The sequence below is a fragment of the Acomys minous genome (assembly GCF_964271855.1).
Source record: "Acomys minous genome assembly, chromosome: 15".
NCBI classification, from domain to species: Eukaryota; Metazoa; Chordata; class Mammalia; order Rodentia; family Muridae; genus Acomys; species Acomys minous.
The window spans coordinates 78,012,774-78,037,658 of NC_140497.1; the positions used below are offsets into that span (position 1 = coordinate 78,012,774).

Here is a 24,885-nt window from a genome sequence, read left to right on the forward strand (position 1 = left end):
TCTCACACACACACACACACACACACACACACACACACACACACACACACACGCTTGAAGAATTGGGGCTATGAGATGAGAGGAGTTGGAGTAAGGAGAGGGAATGGTCGAAACAATATTCATGTTTGAAGTTTAAAAACAAAACAAAACAAAAGAAAAAAAAAACCCGTAAGCATAATGAAAGCAGGATGCAGAACAGAGGAGCACCTCAGACCCTAAAGTCCACGATCCATTAAGATCTGAGGATGTTCTTACATTTTAAACATCAGAGTTGTGTAGTTGTCGCCCAGCCAGTGTGTGTCCTTGAACACCCTAGCTTTCTTCCATCCATCTAGAGAGGAAGCCCCGTTCTCTGCATCAAGACCCAGGACTGGAGCCTGGCCACTGCTCTTCCTTAACTGCAGCACAGTTCTTCCAGCGTTCAGCTCCTGTTCAGTGTCTGACTATCCTTACCCCTCACTGAACAAGTTTACAAACTTCATGTTGCTTTCCTTTGTACAATTTTAAATTTGTCAGACAAAAATAGAATAAAATGTCTTGATTTTTCTTTTCCTCCCAAAATTCAAAATGGTGCGGCTGTAATTCAATTTTGAGTTTGCATGTCAATCCCTGAGTTATATTACTATTGTTGTTTCTTGCTGAATTGAGGCCCGCATCGTGAACAAATTTTGATAAATGTTACATAGAAAGAGAGAAAAAGGAAACTTCATTAGCTAAAACTATAAACTAAATAAGCTATACAGGGACAATCATATTATGTATTCTACTAATTTTAAAATTAAACTACTTTGTCCTCTGAAGTGTGTTCCACGGACATCCTTTCTTAGTTTGGTTCTCATCTGGACCTTTCCATAAGACAATTTTGCATAAGAATGTTGGTCTGGAAGGCAGATGTGGGACCAGGCTGAGTTGCATTGTGGGGTGAATGTAAGTACAACACTTCCACAGAGCCACACATGCTGAGGACCAGAAAGCTTACCTTGGGAGAAGCAGCAGCCAGACCTGTGGCTTCTCTGGTCCAGACAGATTGACTCTCACTCTACTCCCTGTGTCTTTAAATCCCAAACAAGGAAGGCGTGAAGGTTTGAGCATGAGCTGCAGTTCTCCTAACATGAAAAGACTGGTCATTGTGAAAGCCGAGATTCAGGTGTCAGTTTGTAATCATGGGTTGTACTCTGTCTTTTAAATGTTTGGTTTCCCTCAAGGATTCCATGTTCCTGTTTTGTGTCTGCTTTATTCTTGCTTCTCCTGTCTGATTAGTAACCAGAAGTTATTAGCTTTGGGCAACTCAGAAGAGAGAATTTTTGTTTGGTAGATAACTTCAGTTTTCCAGATATGGTCTCATGATGCCATGATTGACCTTAAACTCATGAGGCAGCCAAAAATGATCTGAAATTCCTGGTCCTCTTATGTCAACCTTCCCAGCATTGGAATTCCAGGTATGTGTATGGCCACATATCTTCAAGAGAGGAGGTCATAAAAGGCAGGCATATCATAAAAAGGAGTTCTGGGGATGTTCTTGAAGTTGTTTGCCACAGCCTTTTAAACAGACTTTCAAAATGTCTCAAACCTGTGCTATTCAGTCCTTGACAGCAGTCTATGTCTAATAGAGTTGATTATGAATTCACGCATGGCAAACGACTAAAGAACAAATCCCAGGTAGTCACACACTGTCAGAGCATAAAATGGGTTGGGCCGAGATTTCAGAACTACTGTATTCAGGGCTGCCCGACCTTTGACATTGGATTATCACATTGTGTTGAGCCAGAGTGACATCTATCCTGAGATGAATGGATGCAAGTTGAATACGTCTCTTAGAGTCCGCCTGTGCCTATATGTTGTGAGTGTCAAGGGAAGATGACATATTTACTTCTTGTATATTCCTCATTAAGAAGTCACATATATGCACCCTTTATTCATGCCTGTGTGAGCTTATGCTTCCGTCAGATGTGATTTTAGACCATTTTGTGAGTAACTCGCATGGAACAGTACAGCTTCTGTCTCATTGACTAGACCCCTCTCTCTCTTGGATCCCAGAGCTGCTATGGAGGGATCTGGTAATGGTGTAAAGACTCCAAACTGTACAGACAGATAACACAGGCTAACTGGTGCAGTTTTGGTCACTGAAAAGTTCCAGCTCAGGCACCACATATGTGAGTGGATAGGTCCTGATCACTCTCCTGCCCACTGGTGCTGTGGTGCCGACCCCTCATCTTTCTTGGCCACCTGTCTAAATTCCTACCACGAAAGACCTAGAAGAATGACAAAATGATGGCTCTCAGTGAGTGTGCAAGTTTAGGGGTAATTTTTTAGACAGGTACAGCAACAGGCCCTAGTGCAGGCAAAAACATTACAACTAAATTAGGAATGTAATATGTGTTTAAGGCCAATATGGGGCTTTGGGAACAGGCAACAGTTGGCATTTGATGTAATTGTAGAATCTTATGTGAGTGAACCTGTGTAATTGTTCCTAGCGTGATATCTGGCAATAAAGATCAGGATGTATTATTATGTCAAAAAACCCATATGCCCCCACCAAAAAAACCCCATTAAGTGGTTATTCTCTGTGACCTGCTAGCTCAAGGATTAATATTTCAAAAATGTAGATGTCTATTTTGAAATTATAGATAAACAAGGATGTGATTTATCACTAAAGCATTGCAAATGTAGGCCTCATCTTTTTCCTTTCTCCATTTCCCCATGCTTCAACATTAATACTTACGTAAAAAATAAGAAACTACAATGATGAAAATTTAACACCATGTGGACAAATCTGATGTATGAAAAATTAATATTACATCCTAGAAAAGAACAGTTAAAAGTGATTTAGTGATTAAAAATATGAAGGCTTTTCACATATAGGGATAACTTTCCATTCATATGTGTGTGTGTGTGTGTGTGTGTGTGTGTGTGTGTGTGTGTGTGTTTAATTCACACATTTTAAGTGTAGGTCAGTTAAGCAGGGAACTTCATTTTGGTGATGATTAATGCTCCTTATACACCAAAGTTTGATCAACCATCTTTACTGCAGAGATCTGATTAATTTTCTGCATACAGACACCATTGACACACATGGTTCAGAACTAAATAATTATTAAGGCCGCTTGAATTCCAGCAGAGATTGTAACAGCAGCTCCCACCTACCCGTCTATGCAGCAAGGATCATTTCACAGGTACCAGGTAAGAGTCTGCCTGTAGGTATCACTTTACCTCACCTTTGTTACACAAGTGAGAAGCTAGTACTGAGAGGCAAAACATCTCCCCAAGGCCACTTAGCTAGACATCAAGTTGAGATTAAATGGTAGTTCAGTCTCACACATCTTCATCTTCATAAAGGAAGCACATTAAATCACGTGTGGGAATTACATATGACATGACCACTCATAGGAAAAACTGACCTCTAAGTTGTGTTTTAACTCTGTACATGTAGGATTGATCTTTTCAATTACAATAATGGAACACTCAAGAACAGCGGTGGTACTACAATTGTCCAGTCCTAATGGCCATCCAGTATATCAGTTTTCTACCTGTATATGTTGGTAATTATAAAATATATACATGGGAAAACATATAGTACATACAAACCAAATGCAAATAAGATACTTTTAGACTTTAGAAATTCTTTAAGCACGTTATATTAATCTTGTGAAAAATGGCTTTTCTATATACAATACATAATCTTTAAAAATCTACCCCAAGAAACAAGACTCTTTGGTTAAGCAAAAAGACTCTAAATGTGTAAATATAACTTCCCAAGGGTGCACTGTCTTATTCTGGGCCTTGCTTATCTGGCTCAAGTCTTCAGGAGACAGACAGCTCACTTTCTCTAAAGAATGAAGACGCGTGTGTGGAGCGGGTGAAGTGTGCTTTTCATATAGAATATTATCATATAAAAATACAATCAAAAGCCTAAATGATATGGGATCAGGATGCCATTTCTACTCTGTTGGATTGAAAATACGCATTTGTCATCACTTTGGAAGGAAGGGAGGGAGTTATTTTGATCAACATCTGCCAACCCTAGAAAAACTCTCAGGGACTGGTGTTCAGTGCACTTGAAATCCTCTTAGTCTCAGCCAATTTGAAAGATTGCCAAGAGGAAACAGGAAGAAGCCAGACTCTGGGTGTTCCTTTTACTTCTAAAATCACACCACGTCCCAAGTAGCTCGGGTTGTAATTATACACATGACTCAAATGCATTCAAACAAAGCCATTACCTCTACAGTGACTACAAATCTCAACATTTGTCAATGGGCTTCTCATTAAAAATTAAACGTGATCGTTCTATGCTGTGGGTTTATTAATAGCAGTAATAATAAGATTGAACAAAATATCTCAGAACTTGAAGGAGTCAGCTACTTTAGCGATCAGAATTTATTGTGCTTCGTCTTTGCCGGGAAGGAGATGGCCTTAGTATTTTATTCCACCATGTTTCCTACTTTGGTAGTGGGAATATTTTTTTTAAGATTTATTTATTATTTATACAGTGTTCTGCCCTCATGTGCGCCTGCCTGCCACAAGAAGGCACTGGATCTCATTACAGATGGCTGTGAGCCACCATGTGGTTGCTGGGAATTGAACTCAGGACCTTTGGAAGAACAGCCAGTGCTCTTAACCTCTGAGCCATCTCTCCAGCCATGGGAATATTTTTTTTTCATATATGGTAAAACCTTCCCAAAGGTTCCATCATTTAGTCACAATACACTGTTTAAATTGTTTTTAACAAAGCCTTGGAGAAGTCTCTGAGATATTACAGCTGGCCAAAGGAAAAGGAACATGTTTGTTTTAATTTTTTCTAAGTTATTAAGAACAGTGTAATTATTTAATTTGATTGACTGGCTTTCTTTAGTAACCAGCATGACTAAGTAATATGCAAATGAGTTCTTTTTCCGAGATAGATAGCATCATGCAAATGTTTTCTTTTTCCTAGATAGTATCAGAAAAATAATTTGGTGTATTTTTAGGTTGAAAGAAAATTAAATTCATGATCTTCTATTGACTACCCAAGATGTCTGGAAAACACCATTTGAAAATGGCACAACATATCCCTGGTGTCTGCTGAGCCCTGGAGAGATTCTTCTAAAGTTGCTCCTGTTTTTCTTTCTACCTGGATGAGTTAGGCACTCAAGAGCAAAAGCCTTATTAAATTTTATTAGGATTTTAGGCAGGGGACTATGATTTGGAGGGAGCAACAGATTTCAGAGAAAAGTCTACTATGCCAACAACAATGGATCGGGTCACGAAAAGGGGAGGGGACAGCTCTGACACCTGAGACAAGTACAGAGTGGAGGACAGGAGTGATTCACAGCGTCTAAAGGCAATGTTCTCATTCGGAACCGCATCCGGCCACTCTCCCTCCCTGACTAGCCAGGGTTTTCTTTCCCCTAATGATCTTCGGAATCACCAGCATTGTGTTGTTGCTCATCACAGTTCTTCTCTGTGGCATGTCCCCGTTTTGCTTCTGTCAGAAGTCTTTATCCCAGCCTGACATCTCATCCGGAGGCACCCCCTTTTCAGGAGGATACTTGTCAAAGTAGCTGTGATCTATGGGTCCACTGAGCTGATGGAAAAAGGATAGGACAAAGGTGAGAACAAGGATGGCCAAGCATGGCGGTACACTCAGGTGTAGCTACTTCTACCTGTGTGCTGCCTTCACACTGCAACCTCTTACACACTGCATATGAGAAAAGATGGCCCATCAGCTGCACTGTGTCACAGTCTCAGCCTCATGAGGTCATCTCATTAAAAGCAAGTGACTTTGTTGTTGGTTACATTCATCAGGAGCTACCCAACATGAAGAATTATTTCCTAAAGAAAAGACGAAATAAGTACTACCTACCTTCCTTTATCAAGGTGAGAAGTGCTTCCCAAACAAATATTTTTTTGATATCAAAACTTGTCAGAGCTCATCTTACATTTAAGTTTCTTACCAATATTGAATTTGAGCAGTTAGTTTATCCCTATAAAGTATGCAAAATAATAACCAAATGGACAATCCAAACATCTTAGTGACGTAGAAATGTCACTAGGGAAATTAAATGACTGTGGTATTAAATTATTTTGTAACCAGATGGCTTGAAATTCTTTACTTAAAGCAAATTACAGAACACCTGATTAAACAATCAGATGAAAACATGTTATGATACTATTGTGATTTATTATGGCATAGGGGGAGTTTGAGGTCAGCTCCTGGGGTTGTCACCGCTGTGGCTAGGGGTGTCACATTGGACAGAATAGGTTGAGAGAAAGTTGATCACGACTTGGGAGAAGTGTGTCAGGAACTAATAGGTCAGCATTCTACTAAAGTTATGAGAGCCATCAGGAAGAGTTGTGGAAGCCTGTGTCTTCCATTGCACATCCGCACATCGAAAGTTTTCACAAAAGCTAAATGTTGTTGAAAATGAAGTTTCTAGCCTGACATAGTCTCATAAATTAAAGTGTGACCTTACCTAATTTCCTGGACTACATCCATTATAATTTAAATAGAAGGGGATTTGATATCTATTGATCATTTAACACACATACACATACACACTTCTTATTCTTCCATTTCCCTGCTGTTTTAGCTATAAAATTCTTACTTTCATGAAAAAGTTTTATAATTAACCATTCCTCACCATTCTTTAAATATCGCATATTTTAGTTTAATTTTTTCTATTTCTATAACAATATAAATATTTCTTTTTACATATAGTTATAATTACATTTATTAGCATGTGTCATCAGATGAAAAAAATATATTATAGCTGTCACCTGAGCACCTCTGAGAACTCTGGGATTTAGATGAAACTGGGTTATAATTCATTTCTGAGAGGTGACCTTAGTGCTCATCGAATAGGCAATACTATTATTTTTATTTGTATGTGTTCCCTTGCATATATGTGCTTGTGTATGCATGTGTAGGCGTACTTGCAAACCGCACATGTATGTGCATGCCTGCAGATGCCAGAGAGTGACGTCAGGAGTCATTTACTCAACCACTTTCTACTTTGTATTTTGGTAAGAACAGCTCCCTGGTGAATTCCAAGGATCCTCTCCTCTCTGTCCCCCTACCATTGGGTTTAGAGGCACACACTACAGTGCACAGCCTTTTATGCAGGTGCTGGGTCTTCATGCTTGTATGTCAAACACTTCACCAAGTGAGCCTGCCCTCCAGCCCTAACAATATTATTTAAGTCTGTATATGACAATTATTACGACAGACTCACCTAATAAGAAGTATTTTTTTTTAAATCTAAACTCTCTTATGTATGTGCTCTCTCTTTCCCTCTCCTTTCCTTCCTCCCTCACAACATCTGTTTTTAAAAACTGGTACCTAGAAACTGATCAAGGAAGAGTTCTAGCAAACACCATACCTCTCTTCGCAAAGGTGATGGAAGGTTCCGGGCTTTCAGTCCCTCCCAATTAAAGCCATTTAACCACCTAAAATGAGAAAAATATGGAGGCTATTACTCACACAATAAATGATTAGCATGTTAGAGTATACCTATCTGTCAGTCCATTTTGTCACTCCCTTCCTCCAAAAATACTGCTGCGAGCAGCCGGAAGTGTACAGGGAAGGAGTTGGTCTGATGCATTTCATTTTCATCTCATGACTACTGGGCATTCATAGTGCCTAGCAGCCAACCTAGCTGTGACCCTGTCACACTTAGGCTCGGAACCTACAGGGTATCACCTTTCTAGACTTCCAGAATCTTATTCCCATCTTAATGAGATTAATTTATTTTATTTTTATGTGTACAAGCTCTTTGTTTTTGTCTTCTTCTGTTTTTTGTTTTGCCTGCCTGCAGGCATGTGCATAGCTAGAGGCCAGAACAGGGTGTCAAATTCCCTTGAATCAAAGATTCAAAGATGGTTCTGAGCTACCGTGTGTGGGCTGGGAACTGAACCCAGGTCCTTAGCAAGAGCAAGTGCTCTTAACCACAGAGCTATTCAATGATTCTCAACCTCACTGATACTGCAACCAGTTCACACAGTTCCTCACGCTGTGGTGACCCTCAACAGTAAAATCATTTTGTTGCTGCTCTATAACTCTAATTCTACTACTGTTATGAATTGTAATATAAACATCTGTGTTTCCTGGTGGTCTTAGGTGACCCCTGTAAGAGTTATTCGACCCCCAAGGAGGTTGCCACGCACAGGTTGCTGGTTTGGACCCTACCCTTGATTCTTAATTCACTGGGAGATACGAAGTGAAACAAAACAAAACAAAACCCCCCCCAAAGGCCCATAATAAAGAAAATTTATTCACAACTTCTTCCCAGGCCATCTGCACCCCGAATCCCTATACTGCCTTCTGTCCTGTACCATGAATAAGCTTTCATATTGTCTCGCTAATGCCAGTTTCCCTACTACATGGTCGATTCCACCATCTCTGGTTTATGGCTGCACTTCTTCATCCTCTGCCCCATCCCCTTCCCTGATAGAGCACTGTATAGAAATGACAATTCTTCCAACAACAAAACACACCCATTCAGTCCATTTCTCTCCTTCGCTTTGGAGGAAAAAGGACCTTGAAAGTGTTTTCAGCATTCAACTCATCCATTTCTCTTGGATACACTACAGTCTGTTTCAATATCCTCCACGGCACCTCCTCTCGTGTCTAACAAGATCCAAAGAGAAAAGTGTTCTATTGTGAATGACCTGTGGGGAACAGCAAGCGAGCTGACAGCTGGAGTTTCTTTTACTCCTGCGTTCGTATCATTAATCTAAAGACGTGACTCTGGTCTTCTGCTTATGTGTAATACCAGATGTGTGGTGGCTTCACCTTTCCTCAAGACTTCTCCTGCATTGTCTCTCGGGATCTTACAAAGAACATGGACCAATGCTACCTCCACCCAGTGATCATTGATTACTGGGACACTGAGGTTAATTTTGCCAAGCAGTAAACATTTATGAAAAGACAACTTGTCCCAGGTACAGAAAAAAAAATCATGCTTTTATTTTGGTGCGGTGGTAGATGAAATAAGTAACTAATACAAATGTTTAATTTAAATTTAGACACTAATAAGATGAAAGAGAACAGAATGGTAGATGGTTTGGGGATGGGGCAAGTTGGGAAGGGCCGCTTTGACCTGAGGTAGTATTTCAAAAATGAAAAGAGAAGACATGAAAAATTCTGTGGTAAGGACCTTCCAGATGGAAGAGGCAGAGATCAGCTGACATATAAAATGCAAAGAAAGTAGAGGGGAAAGGTATGCAGGGGTTGGAAAAACTGTAAGGCCAGAGGCGGGGAGTAACTTCAAGGAAATAGTACACCAGGGCATTTGTACACGCGAAACCCACAGCGGCTGTGACAGCATGCAGAAGATCTGCGTGAGCTGAAACCAGAGAATTCCAGTACGCAGGAGGGAGGGAGGCCAGAAATCCCACCTGGAGCTGAGGAGCTATTGGCAAATGATAATTAATGGGGGGTGGGGGGGTCAGAGAGCTGGCTTTCTGTAGTAGGGTGAGTCCCTTAGGCCAACCACTCTCCAGGGCACGTCCTACCAAGAATTGTTGAAAAACACAAAGGGTAGTTGATAGGGTTTAAAGAAAAATGAAGAAAATTCAAAGCGGGATGGGCAAAGAGTTTAGAGTAGAGAGAGTGGCTTTGAGAGGAGTAGTGGGGGGCGGTGAATAGGACAAAATTCATTCTCAAAGAATTAATAAAAACACCCATTAAAAAATTAAAAAATAAACCTTAAAAATAAAAATGGTGGAAGACGTCAAAGAAACAGTTAAATGCTTATTAGGATGCTTTGTTAGGACTCATGGCACCCCCAAGTTTTGGTGTGATGATAGAAAGCCATTACAAAATACCGAGGGAAAACACAATCAGGCTCCTAAAAAGTGACTGCCACCATCTAGAGAATGACTCCAGGGTCCTAGTGGTGGTGACTAAGGCAGGAGACCTTCAGCAGTCTGTCACCACCCTGTCTTAGCCACACCAGGAGTTAGGTCTTCCCTCCTCTCACAGCCTCGCCTCACTTCAGAGTTAGTTCTGGATTTAGTCCTTGGCTGCACTTCCCAATCCTAGTCTAAGCTTGACAACGGGATGGGAGCCTGTGGATTGCACTGTAGGTGCCATCTTGATAGAAGCTCCTACAACTCCAGTGAAAATCAGGCATCAGACAACGTTAGCTGATGCCTGCCTGTCCTCTGTCCCTGTGTGAAGCACCTAGGTTTTATCCTTCATGACACACCCATCAGTCTTGACACTGAGTGGGGTTTTCTCTTCAGACATTCCTGGGTACACATTTCTGCAGGATCTTCTTTTGCCAGCAAATACAGGAACCACTCTTAGCATAATGTACAACCCTCTTTATCCAAGGACCTTTGGAAATATTAACGCAAACCATCACTCTTGTCCTACTGAAGAAAATAGCCTTGCTCTTTTTAGAATACTAGCTGCAGTTCAACTAGTGACAACAGTTGCTTAGCGTAAGTGGCCATCACTGAATCCCAGTGTTTTGAGACAGGCTGCATTTTATGCAGTGCAAATGCCAGCACACACTCACACGGGAACACCAATCAGCAGGGCTACACTGACACCAACAGAATGGAAGCTGCTGCATGCTTTCAGGAGATTTGTAGAAGCTGCTCTCAGATGCAATGGGAAGGTATTTAGTCCCTCCTCCTAACAGGAAAGGCATAATTACATTCACCCAGGTTCGCCAGGCTTCCTTTAAAAGGAATAAATCTCTCTCCTTGGGAGAAAAGATTGACGCCTCATTTCTAGGTTAGCTAATCAACAAGGGAGCAAAAGATGATTTAATAAAGATTGCACAAATTGGGCAAACTCACATGATACATGCTTTGCTTAGGCATATTTTTTTTAATACAAAGCTAGAATGAAAAGTTTTTAAAATTAGTTTTACTTTACAGAGGACAAGGGAAATCTAATACAAACATTTAAAAGTTACTGTGTGTGTGTGTGTGTGTGTGTGTGTGTGTGTGTGTGTGTGTGTACACACGTGAAGGCAGATGCTCAGTGAGGAGGCCAAAAAAAGGGTGTCCAATCCTCTGGAGCAGGGCTTAGAAGTAGTTTTGGCTGCTGACAGAGGGGCTGGGAACGGAACTCATGTCCCCCACAGAAGTGCTATGGGTTCTTACCCACCGAGTCACCCCTCCAGCCCCTAAAATAATGTTGTTGTTAAATTTCTGAATATACTTGATAGTAAGAAAGCAGGCTATAGACTTGGGAGATTTGTACAAAGTTTCAAGAGCCTTTTTAACTAGTACAGTGGTTTTCAACTTTTCTAATTCTGTGACCCTTTAATGCCATTCCTCATGTTGGGTTGACCCCCCAACCAAAACTTATTTCGTTGCTACTTCATAACGGTAATTTCATTACTGTTGTGAATCATAATGTAAATATCCGAGATGCAGGATATGAGCTATGAGGCCCTTGGGGACTGGGGGTGGGGGTGGGGTTCACGACCCACAGGTTGAGAACTGCTGACCTAGAGCTATACATCGAGACTCCTGCACACCCACCCTGGCCTTATGCCCTAGCTTGACAGCTAGGCCGGGGCATGGTGGCGCACGCCTTTAATCCTAGCACTCGGGAGGAAGAGGCAAGTGGGGTGCTGTGAGTTCGAGGCCGGCCTGATCTACAAAGTGAGTCTAGGACAGCCAAGGCTAACACAGAGAAACCCTGTCTCGAAAAACCAAAAAAATAAATATAAAAGAAAAGAAAAGGCTCCAGAAGAAGAGAAAAAATAGGATGAAGTTCTGTTTTTCAGTTGGGAGAACAGCGTGCAATCTGTTGTCTCTTGTCAACTGTCCCTGGGCACTGTGACTCTGAGCTGTGTGTGACACTGGCAGCCCTCGCTGGAAGGGAAGCAAATACACAGTGTCACTGGCAATGCGCATGCGCATCCCACCACAGTCTGGCTGCTGCATTGGAATGAGCCTCAGGTAAATGAGAAGAAAGGGATAAAGCGGGCGCTTGTCAGCCATCAGGATCAATTCTGTTCTCCTACAGCCCCAACGCAAAGGCTGAGGACTCCTTAATGAGAAAAGGGACAATATAAGAAAAACCACTCTAATTGGTGGGACGCTTGTTAATATGAACGGCATTTTATAATGAGAAAGGAAACTGTGGTAACAGTATGAGGTGCAAGGAGAAGATAAATTGGATTTTAAGTCAAATTATGAGCTTTGCAGTTGAAGGTAAGCCAGAGGATGACAAAGGATAAAGTATTAAAGTACTTTACTGTCTATAAAGTTCCAGATATGTCTGCCTTATGTCTCCCTCCCTCCTTTTCTTTCTAATTCACCCTACAGGGGTGCTTGGTTTCACAATGGTGAACACGTGGCTTTATTGCAAGGGGGATCATGAATTCCTACCGCAGGAATGGCAGCTTCTGGTCTATTTATTTATTTACTCGCTGGCAGCTGCTGTTGAAGAGGACAGATAGCAGCTACATGCCTCCTTCTGTGTTTATGCTGCTGATATTCACCTAATGTCTCAGTGAAAATAAAAGCAGAGGGTGGGAGGTGGGGGCGTGGCTAGGTGGTAAGGCCTGTGCTTAGCATGCACAGAACTCTGGCTTTTATCTTGATTCCCAGCACACACACACACACACACACACACACACACACACAGAGAGAGAGAGAGAGAGAGAACGCGAGGGGGTGGGGGGGCCCAAGGGGGGGGGAACACCACCCCTAAACCTGAGAGGAATAAACATTAGAGATGTTTTTATTTTTGCAAGTGAGCGCATCAGCATGTACAAAGGTTTACAGTAATAGAATTCTCAGATGGATAGGCGAGACCATCAAAGTATAGGTATAGGTGATATTTTCTATCTGTGAATTGTAAGCAAAATGAAAAACATCATGAAAATTTCAGGACTTGCCAAGGATTGATTTAAAACGCATGAATCTTAAAGGTTCCAGGCACCATACTTAAATATTTATTCAAATTAGAGGGGATGTCAAGGAAGTGATCAGGGAGTCTAAAAGCTATTAGAAGGGATGCTAGATCACCCATGAGAATGACTCATTCTTGTGGGTCTGTGTAAATCAATATACTTCAATAGAAAAGTAAATTGAGGTTTCAGAACTTAAAAAAAAACATTCAGATGAAATTATATTTTAAATGTAATATGAGTTAAAACTAAATAGAATAGGGGTGACTTATGATAAAGCCCGTAGTGTCAAAAACTAACGTAATTTGAAAATATATTGAATAAAAAGGATTTAACAACTTAAATTTCCAAACATCATACACAATAACACAGTCAATTCCCCTGGTCTTGGGTGCTGCGCCTCACAGCAATAAGCCTGACATCTTAAGAGAGTACTTTACTCATCGCTAGCTGCAGAAAGGTTTTAAGAAGCCAGGATAGGGCTCCTGCGGGGCGCTATTTAGACATTAGCCATCTTTAAGGACTCTGGAGTTGGACCCTCTCCCTCACAGGGCACAGCATGGAAAGCCAAGGACTAGAGCTGCAGGGCTTTACCTTTAATTGAGCAGAGTCATTTCTCCAGCCCTGGCGATGTGACCTCCTGAACTGGCCAGAAAGCCACTAATACTATCTAAAACAGGACCAGGAGCCCCAAACCTTATAAGATTGCTATCTAGCAGGGTCCATAGCAAACCATTGCCCCTCCTTTAAGAGTGAACACAAATGAGCTTGGCCATCTGGACAGGAAAACACACCCCCTGCCCCAAAAAAACTGCCTCAAGAAACAATCATAGAGCCTACCTAACTGTATAAGCAGAGCAACGGTCCTGCTGGCCACAGTCTGCTCTCACCATGACAGGAGAGCGCTCTGCACTGCAATGGCGTCTTCGGCCATTGCACATCCTTATTCCTTGATGCCCCACTTGACTTGGTAACACATTTCCCTAACTTTTGTCCCACACTTTGTCTCTTGTGACTTCTTTTAATGGATTTGTGAGGACGGAGGACCTGGGTGAGGCCAGAGCAAGACCTTGCTATAGTTCCGACTAAATGCATTGCTTTCATAGTACTGTAAAGTAAAATCGCATTAGTCAGTGTTGTTTAATAGTTGGTTAAGCTATACCATGCTCTTGTGCATCTCTTCAAGAATTATATCCTAGTTTATTTACAAATTCAAAGCCAAAATTTTATTAAATTCATTTACAGAAGCCAGGTTGATAATAATAAAACTAATGATGGGGAAAAAAATCCCAACAACAACAAATCTGTTTCTGTGACTGCTCATTCTTGATGTGAAATTTCAGTGTTAAGGAAATCAAATTGAGACTGATTTGGGAAACTACAACTAATGAACTACAAAGAAAAATCTAATTATGAAACACCCAAAAGTTGAAAGCCTGTAAAGCGAGCATTGCGGTATCCTTCCTGTGAGAATCTGTCATGGTCACCTCATGTGCCGTTGGCTTATCTGTCAGTTTGATACAAGGCAGGATCATTTTGGAAAAGGGAACTTCAACTGAGAAAATGCTCCCAGCCGACTGGCCTGTGGGCAAGCCAGTCAACAACCCTCCTCCATGGCCTCTGTGGCAGTTCCTGCCTCTAGGTTCCTGCCTCAACTTCCCTGGTTGATGGACCACAAGCTGTCACATGAAACAAAACCTTTGCTCCACAAGTTGCTTTTGGCTGTAGTGTTTATCACAGCTATAGGAACCTGGCCATTCTGTATAGTTCTGTGTTTATCTCAGTAACAAAGTACCTGTGTTTCTTAATGTCGTTGATGCCATTCTTCAGATTCCCCAGCCTTTCTGTTGGATTTTGCCTGAAATAGTTTATGAAAGAAGTTTATAATAACAATGTGCGAGTGGTTTTAAGTAAACAAATACCTGTTTGTCTTTAAATCCGTTCATCCTGTAATTGTCATCAGACCCTATTGTGGGTCAATCACTTGAGTACAGAGAGAGACTGAAGTCACCGCCCCTCCATGGAGGAGACACAGCTACGTGTGTGTGTGTGTGTGTGTGTGTGTGTGTGTGTGTGTGTGTGTGTATGCATCTGTAAGTGACCTGTGGGAGAATGCTTGAGCCAACACTAGCTTGCAAACTGCTAAGCAAATCCAGGGGAGGCTGGAGAGTTTCACGTACATCTGAGCTACAATCTTAGAAGTGTGCAGGGGATTCCCACTCGTACCTCTCAAACTAGGTTTGATGTTTTTGATTTACTAACTTTAAATCCTTTCAATTTTCCTTCAGAGGTGGGGTGCTGTGCCCCTGCACAGCAGCACGCCGGAGTTTAAGCAAAGCCAAACCAAACAAACTCTGGAAGTCTCCAGTATTTTTCTGAAAAAAATTATATTTTCGGTAGTAAGTAGAAGGCTGAACTACTTTAATAGAAGCTGGAGGGATAGCTCAGTGGATAGAACACTCGCTGACTATTCTTCCAGAAGATACAAATCCAAATCCCAGCACTCACATGGCAGCTCACAACTGTCAGTCTGTAAGCCCAGCCCTAGGAGACACAATGCTCTCTTCTGATTTCTGTGGCCACCAGGCATGCACATGGTGCATAGACATGCATGCAAGTAAAATAGCCACACATATAAAAATGAATAAATCTTTTCTTGGAAGCTGTTTTTAAAAAAAGAAAAGGAAAGGAAAAGAATACTAAGGTGCTAGAGAGATGGCTCAGTGGTTAATGGAGTTTGTTGCCCTTCCAGAAGACCTGGGTTCGGTTCCTAGCACCCACATGACAGCTCACAACAGGCACTCCGGTCGCAGATGTGGTGACATCTTCTAGCCTCTGAGGACACCAGGTATGCACCTCTACACAGGTATACGTTCAGTCAACACACACACACACACACACACACACACACACACACACACACACACACATACACTCACACATGCATGCACCGTTTTCACTTTTCTTAACTTAAAAACTTTCTTTACTTATAAGAGCAACATAAAATGTTCAAGTAGTGAACACAACAACCTAATTGGGAAGCATCTACCCACTGCACAGGGGTGGAAGCCTTCACTCACACTTCCTCCAGTGCTAGGTGTTAACTCACGGTCGCTCTCACCTGCAAAGCCTTCGGATCAAATCCTCAGGTCGCCGTGTAATCTTTCTGGGGAAATCCATTTTTTCGATTCCTTTGAGAATCAAATTGTAGGTCATCATTTGGTCTATCCCAGAAAAGGGAGGGCTGTAGAAGATGCAAAATGGAATCACACATCAAGGAGAGTCTGAGAGACTTCTGGAATAGACTTCAGTTCTCTTTTCCTACTTCTCTTCCTCCTACTTCCTGTCTCTCTAACCCCCTCCACCATCCTTAGCTAGTTTACAGCAGACTTGAATACATCATGGAAAAAACTATCTCTCACCAATTTCCCGTCTCTTAAAATGATACACACAGGTAATGTGTCAAGTGGTGATAAACACTAAAAAGAAAGCTAAAGAAGACAGAGAGGGAGGGTGGGTGGAAGACAGTGAGTAAGAAAAATCTCCTTTCTAAGCTGACAAAAGAGAAGAAGTCTGAGGGGACAGAGGGAGTGGATGAGCCACACAGTTGTTCTGAGACAGGAAGTGCAAAGGAATGTGTCGGGCGTGGGCAGGAGTGGGCAGGAGCGTGGATGGTGGAGTGAGTAAGCTAGCTAGCTGCGAGGCGTGCGAGCGGTGATAGCAGCATCGTATGTATCTGGTGGGCTAGTAGGGACCTGGAAATGGATCTGAGTCAGTAGTGGAACTTACAGGAACTCCAGCCCTCTGTTTTTAATACAAGAAATAAAGTGCTGTGTAGGAGGCTGGCTGTGGGAAGCAGTGTTGAAGGTGGTGAAACAGACATAGTTCTACCTAGCCCATGCAATGCACTAACTATGTCCTTTTGTCAAACTTGTATACCTTGAACTGAAGTTAACTGGGTCAAGGGTGGGGCCACCAATGAGGATAATTAGTGGCCTTCTGAGACAGAACCCTGGCTGTCCCTCTTAGTCCTAGTGATAAACTCAAAAGAAGTCAGAGGTCTGCAACCGGAAGAATCCTCACTAAAACTCACCTCCCAAATTGCAAAAATAAACTATCTTTAAAAAAAAAAAAGCCACCCAGCTTACAGAGTTTTGCTATAGAGCTAAGGCTGATAAAGCTAATGGGATTTGTAACTGTAGTGAGCGCAGCAGTTCTCTAAGGGAGAAGTGACATTTTGGCCAGCGTGACCACAGAAGGGAACTGTTGTCACTAAGAGAGACAGACTACAGCAGAGGTGAGCGCTGCAATTTGGATCTGGGTTATACCCCAGAGGCCCGAATCCCAAGCTGCCTCACAATGGGGACGTAATGGAACTTTTGAGAATAAAGCTTACTGGAAAAAGTCAAGCCACTGGGGAGAGGACCCTGGCTAGAGTGTCAGGATGTTCACCATTTGTTTCCTCTTTATGATTTGGCCACCACATGGTGACAGAACTCCTTTGTCACATGCTCCTGTCATACTGTACCATATTCCCGGGTCTACAGGGTCCATGGGGCATAGACTGAAACTAGGAACTAGAATAAATCTTTCTTAGTTACAAGCGATCTCAGGTATTTCACTACGGTGCTAGAGAGCCCGCTGACTCAGCGCTGGGGCAGCCAGTTACAGAGGGAAGAATCACGGTTCTATTCCAGGACCACATGGAGCTGCTAGGCAGGCAGTTGGATTTATGAGCCTAGTATTGAGGGAAAGCACTAAGGAAGTATGACTGGGGCCATCTCACAAGGTTTATGGCCATGGGACGTGAAGATATGATCCTATGAGCGTTCGATAGGAAAAAAGGCCAAGGACAGACTGGTCCAACGTTAAACTCTCAGGGAAAGGAGAAAAGTCTGAAATGAAGATAGAAAAGGGACTATCAGTGTAGGATAAGGAGGAAGAAAGGGGGTTCTAGAAAGAACCAAAAGGAATATTTCAGGGAATATACTACTGGGTAAAAACTGGTTGAGATGTAGCCATCAGTGTTGGGTAACATTTTAATTCATGTTATCACTTTAATTTCTAAAACACTTCCTGTCTGGTTTAGAATGCCATTTAAAATTTAAAAATTAAGATGATCTAGCTATTCTGTTGTATAGCAACCATGCTTGAGCCCTTTGGAAACCACCTTTGGCAAAATAAAATAAAGTAAAATAAAATAAAATAAAATAAAATAAAATAAAATAAAATAAAATAAAATGAAGCCTTGAAGCAAAAGTTATGCATCAAGTTTCCAGTAACCTATGCTTCCTGTGTGAAGAAATTGAAGTAGAAGCAAAGCTGTCAGTGTGGCAACTTCAGACCACAAAGATACATACATGTGGAAGCATTTTTGCAACTGTGTTATTTTTCCACTGTGTTTTCTTTCTTTCCTTCCTTTTTTCCTTCTTTCCTTCCTCCCTGCCTCCTCCCCCCCCCCCCACCTCGCCATCATTTTCCCTGACGTCCTGTAACACTAGATCAGGAAATGAAAAGTGGACTTTCCTTCTGCCATGCCCTGAACACATCTGGAAAAATATCACTCTGACTGCTTTATGATTGATTGTTCAAGGCCACCACAGCAATTCCAAGTTGCTGTGATTTCTCTCCCTCCTTTATTTCCACAATTTACTTTGCTACTCTACGTGACACATTTTCCAGGTAATAAGGACTGACGTGTGTATTTTCCAGAAGCTCCAAGAACCACCATATCACTACCTCTGCCCTGGAAACCACTAAGATGAGGGAGGAAAATTGAAACAATCCAATTCTCTACACCTTAAACAACTTTCTCAGAGCCTACCAGGAAATTTTTCTTTCTTCCAGTCACATCTGAAATGATGAATATTTGGACGTGGATATACATAATGAATAGTGATCCAGATAAAATACAGATTTCATTATCTGTTTCCCCAGTGTTAGTAGACTAATTTGTGAAACATAGATGTTTTAGCATTTTTTGTTTAGCACTGAGGTTTGTAGTGTTTAAGACATTTAAGACCATAGTTCAGTGGTAGAGTGCTTCTTTAGAACGTATAAAGCTTCATTTGGGTCCTTACTGTTAGAGAGAGAGAGAGAGAGAGAGAGAGAGAGAGAGAGAGAGAGAGAGAGAGAGATTGAAAAGATTCTATGAAATTGTTTTGTCATATTCATGCTGATATGCATGTCCCACTAACGGACCCATTTCAGTACTGCTTAGACAATTCTAAGTGCAAATCTCCCTGAATCTAATGCTGAGCACAATTGGCTATAAAGGGTCATAAAGCATGAATGTGTCATGGAAAGTACGTCACAGAGAGCCAGAAGGCCTGGGATCAAATTACTGCTCTCAGGCAGATAAGCTTTGTGACCTAGTTGTCTAACTTGTAAAACTTAAATCATAAAATAATCAAAAAATTTGAATCATAAAATAATAATAAAAATTCCTACCTTATCTCCCATATATGTTAAGAAAGCTGAACTAGATTATATGTATATGTGCTTTGTACACAGTGAAGTATTTTACAAATGGGGAGTCATGTGTTGCATGTGTGCATGTACATGCATTTGTGGGTGAGCATGCACACTGTACTGTGTTAAATATTTAAAACTGCAGATTCATTAATCCTATCTTTTCATCACTTTGGGAATGACAATCCACTCTTAACTGCTGAACTGTTAATGCCGTGTCTTGGCTCTCTTCATTAGCACCTTGGAAAGGAGTTGTCAGGGGATTTAAATTTTAAATTCAGCATTGTAGCTTTCTCTTAGCATTTCTGGTTAATTACATCTGGGGAAGATGGCAGAATCTAGCTAAATTCAGTTTGACTGATCAATGGATTTTACTCAACTAGGAAAACAGCTTTCACCATGTATTGAAAAAGAAATAAGTTCAAGCAAACCCAATGTTTTCATTATTTCTGTTCCTAGATTATAAAACAGTCACATATTGAATGTCTTATTTGTAACAAGGTAACTTGCCACTTTAGGTAAGCTATAATTCTATATTCCTTTGTTTTAATTTTCTGAATCCTTTATCTATATCTTAAACTTCCTATTCAAGCCCTGTATGTGAAGCAATGGACAGAAGAAAATTGTAGAGGAAAAGGTAATGTTTTTAGATGGTTAAATTTTAAATTTTGTATTTTTATCATCAGCGGATTATTTTACTCTGTAGACTAGGTTGGATGAGACTGAACTAAGCTGCAGGTTCACACTTACTTGCCCGTTAGGAGCTCATAGACAAGAATTCCCAGGGACCAGAAGTCCACACTGAAGTCATGTCCCTTGTTGAGAATGACCTCGGGGGCCACGTACTCTGGAGTCCCACAGAACGTCCATGTCTTCTGCCCGGAGCCAATCTTCTTTGCGAATCCAAAGTCAACCTGAGAGAGGACATCGAAGAAAGCTGAAGATGTTATAAAAATTTGTGCTGCTGTTAAGTCTCCTGCTAACTCTATGAGTTTTCATACATATCAAACTTTCCTTCAAAGCACACACATGCATGCATGCACACACGCACGCACATCATCTCAGATATTACTTTGCAGATCATGTGTCAGTCACGATTTTGAGAGAAAGTTGTCATATGTACCTTATTACTCTTGAAGACAATTGAAATTCATTCTTTTTTTTTTCTTAAGTATATAAATACAGGTTTGTTGGAAGCAGCTCTAGGCTTCCATGCAGGGGAAGGCCAAGGGAGCGGGGGGGGAGGGGGGGAGGGGGGAAGACGGGGGGGGGGGGGGGGGGGGGAGAGAGAGAGAGAGAGAGAGAGAGAGAGAGAGAGAGGAGCAAGAGGAGAGAGATCTGATTCATTTTTACACTCTCAACAAACACGACTAACATAATTCACTGGTTTACTTGACGGGTTGAAAAGAAAAGGGGTAAATAATAGAAACATGTGCCTGTAGAACTCCTCCAAGTATTAAAACAAAGTTGAGGGTTTGGGGAAGAGTCTATTGTTAAGAAGAGAGGCTAAAACGTCTCTGTCTGTCCTAAAGATGCACTGCTCACAATGTGCACCCGGCTGTCTATTTCAGCAGCCCAAGCAAAGCCAGCAGCATCTTTCACGAGTTTGCCCTGAGCTCCAAACACGTCTGATCCCCACTAGCAAGGTGAGTGGTAGATTATTGACTTACTTATTCTGAAAATGTAGAGTCACCTCCAACTCTACCTTAGCTTTCCTTCCATGATCATCATATGGAGCTGACCATGAGAAGCTCAGAGTACTGGGACACCTACACATACAGGGTTCATGCAACATCCTGTGATACACAATGGGGTATAGAAAAAAGAAAAATAATGAACGCCCCAAAACATTAGGGAGATACAGCTGGGTGTGTGCAGGTGACACTGGGAGGTGACACTTGAGGTTGTCGCTGACTAGGGGTTAAGATCTCTCCCATGGTAAGGAGTCAGCTCTCTCCTCCTCTGCCTTTTAGAATGTGCCTCTCACTTCTCCAAACTTTTACTCAATAAACTCCTCAGAACAGACAAAAGTGGAGGCCCCTCTCTGAGTCTGGCAGTGTGTATAGCTGAAGTCCAGCCCTGCAGAGCAGCAGGCTTCCTCGCACAGATGAGGTGAACATGCACCCATTCGTCTCTAATGTGCACTAATTTCAGTTTAGCTTTCTTCTGCCTCCCTCCGGTAACAAACAGGCATAGAAGTTGTTTCTGGGCTCACCATACCGATTTTAATAGCCTCATTGCATGTTAGTAATTTCAATAACGTAACAACAATCCATGCTTTAAAATGGAAGTAAGCCCTCACTTTGAAAAGCGGGAGCCAGAAACTAAAACATCTAACTCTTTTGTTTGTTCCAATATTCATGTTTAAAACATTTGTTTTCCCTTAAAAAAAAAAGTATCTTAGATTCTCTCCCTTTTTCTGAGACTTTTTCATACTTATCACATAATAGCAAAGATTTCTTTACTGGAGGAAAAAAATTCAAATAACCCAATTCTAAGTGGGCTTTTCCTGTTTGCCTTTCTCTACACAGCATGACTCACAAAGATTAAATCAGAGGGAATGGCTGGGAATATTATAAAATGAAACTCTCTAACCAGCTGAGATGTGAACATCTACATATTCCTCAGAGAAAGAAACAATAATGAAAGTCCTAACTAATTTTATAAAGACTGAAATTCAACAGTTGAGAAAGCAGTAATTATAGCTGCAATTGCATATATACATATATGGAAACATTGTATTTTGTTGGTTTATAACAGCTTTTAGTTTGTTTTTTAATTGCATTTAATTTCCCTTTTAAGAATTGCTAGAAGTTCATTGGCTATTTAGGACAGCTATTCTAATTTTAAAAATAATATATTTTAATTTGAATGGGTACTATGCTCTTGCAACATTTTCATATTGGTTCAACCAGATGGTAATAATTCTATTAACATTCCAAGATTTATAAAAATTATATCACTTTCTGTATCTACTTGGTTCATACCAACTTTGATCTAATACATTTGGCCAGAATAAATTGACATTTAAAGCTACCTAAAGTGTCACTAATGTAGAAGATGCCAGATATTCTATTTCAAGTTCTATGCACTTTCTATAAGAAGCAAATCTTCCTAGTTTCCCCCATCTCAGTGCCATGGCTACACCAAGGAGCCTTTCCCCTCTCTAGGCAGCAGAAAGGCAACTCACTCTTTCCTTTATTAGGGGACATTCCATACTAGGTACCAGGACACACACAAAGTTCTAGTTCTTAAAAAGTTTATATCAAAAAGAAGAGAAAAATTATGATCATGGAAATGTATTGTAATGATAACATGTTGTCACTGGGTAAGGAATACTGTGGAGAAGCTCACAGAAAATTTAAATGCAAAGAGCAAGGTGAATTGTACTTGAGATAAGGGGACCAGGGAAACACACTTCAGTGAGGTAGCGTTTGAGCAGTTTTGAACAGAAATCTGGACGAAACAAGAGAGAGTTCCGTAAACATCTGAGGAAGAGGGTCCTCCCAGGAGGAAGAGACAGTACAAAAACCTAAAATGCAGACATTGGTGGTCAGTTCAAGGCCTGTCAAGGGCAGTGTGACAGGGCCACAGGTACATTGGGGAAGTGGGGGGGGAGGGTGCTGAAAAGACAACGCAGGTCTTCACAGGTTTGTAAGCCTTTGGAAGAAAGGGTCTGATAATTTATGTCCTCAGGGGATCATGGAAAGAAGAAAGCTAAGATCCTCTCTCTTTGTTTTCATATTCTTCTAGAAAAACTTAGTTTTGGGGCATGGAGGTGAGAGCTTTCAAAGATACTTCTAGTGGTTCAACTAAACTAGAGGGATTTGAGACACTTCTAAACCTGGAGCGGTGGCTGCATCATTCAGAAAAAAAGAAAAGCCAGCGTGTGACTTCTTAGAGCTGGTGTCCATTAACAATGACCTTTTCCTAGATAAAAATTTCCCTCTGGATTAGTAAATTTCTATGATATTGGTTCAGTCACATAACATGGGCACAAAGCGACCAGTCTAATTAAGGCAGATGACTCATTCCAAAATGTATTTATGTGGCATGTCTAAATAAGATATCCTGTGGTAAGAAAAGCCACCATACACACTTGCATGATGTCTTTCATGGCAGGTGCGCTGAGGCAGAAGATACATAAAGGAAAAATGGTGACCTGTGCTAGGCATATTGATGGGACAAGCTCAACACTTACCTAGTAAATAAGCTAGTAATACTGTCTCAGCAGAAAATATTTGGAGCCAATGATTATGTTCATATTTCATATTAGGAAATTATTTTTATTATTCATTTTTAATTATAATTTATTCAGATGACACCCTGATTGTTATCCCCTCACTTTGTCTTCCCATTCCCATCTTCCTTCCCTCTTTTGTCCTATTCCCCTCCCCTAGACCTCTGGCAGAAGGGGACCTCCTGTCCCACCATATGACCACATTCTATCCGCTCTCATCCAGATAGCCTGCTTCCCCTTCCTCTGTGTCCACTGGGCCTCCCCACCAAGGGGAAGTGATGAGATTAGGGGCCACCAGAGTTCATGTCAGAGGCAGTTCCTGCTCTCCCCACAACCATGGAGAATGAACTGTCATTGGCTAGATCTGAGCAAGGGCTAGGTTCACTGCATGCTGCATGCATTGTCCTTGATTGGTGCAACAGTTTGTGTAGCCCCCTACCCGCGACCCCACGCTCAGGTCCAGATCTGCCAGCCTTGTGGGAAATTCTTGATAGATTAAAAAATGTGACACCAACGCATGAGAAACAGAAGGCCCCTGTGCCCTACTCACTCAGTAACTGGAAGTAAAGTGAGCTAGAAGCCCCGCCCTGTATGCTCTCACCCATTGCCAAGGGTCCACCCACAGTCTTACGCACACATAAATTGTTTCCGTTCATCTTTAACTTTACCACGTATCTGACATCACAAATAATGATACAGCTTCTAGTTCTTAATCTTTAGGTCAACCTCATCATGCTTGTTTTGGGCAACATGATTGTTTTCACTCAAACCTACAAGGGTGAATTTATTGAACCATGAAGTCTACTTGTGCTTGCTGCAGCATTGCGATACCATTTAACTAACAAGCGTTTACTCTCTGTAAGGCCAAATCTACTACAGTTGCAACTTGGACTTTCTCTGCTAGTGAGTATCTGTGCGATAAGCAGCTTATGGAACCGAGGAGACAATTCCTTCCTACCCGGGTTTTTTTTATTTGATCTCCTAAATGCCTTGGCTGTTCTGAGTGCTGAGCATTTTAACCTAGATTTCTAGCATCAGCTTGCCAAGTATCCTGAAAAGCTCTGGTAGAGAAGAAATTTCATTAGAAGTGTATCAGGACTGGACATCGGCTGATAAAGTACTGATGCCTCGAGAATGGGGGGAGGGTGTTCCTGTTTTTAAACATGACGCCTCTATCTGAATTGAAATAAGTAATGTTAGACACTACTAAAGTAGATCCAGTGAGATAGGAGAGTTTTAACTGTCCATGAACTCTTACATAATGGATTTACCCAAGAGGTATGTGGAGTTTGAATGGTGATTCAGGGACACAGACTT

General features: G+C 41.4%; 1 protein-coding gene across 3 annotated transcripts in view; it reads right to left on the bottom strand.

Moving 5' to 3' along the window:
- Positions 1 to 3,076: 3,076 nt before the first annotated feature.
- PRKG2 (protein kinase cGMP-dependent 2) overlaps positions 3,077 to 24,885 on the bottom strand; it is a 100,833-nt gene continuing 79,024 nt past the window's right edge. For all 3 annotated transcript variants that reach the window (XM_084758722.1, XM_084758723.1, XM_084758724.1), the window contains 5 exons: positions 20,079 to 20,242; positions 15,979 to 16,101; positions 14,653 to 14,715; positions 7,356 to 7,422; positions 3,077 to 5,560 (listed from right to left, as the gene is read on the bottom strand). In XM_084758722.1, the coding sequence (XP_084614848.1) occupies positions 5,465 to 5,560; positions 7,356 to 7,422; positions 14,653 to 14,715; positions 15,979 to 16,101; positions 20,079 to 20,242 (513 nt within the window). In that variant the 3' untranslated portion in view covers positions 3,077 to 5,464. The remainder of the gene's footprint in view (positions 5,561 to 7,355; positions 7,423 to 14,652; positions 14,716 to 15,978; positions 16,102 to 20,078; positions 20,243 to 24,885) is intronic.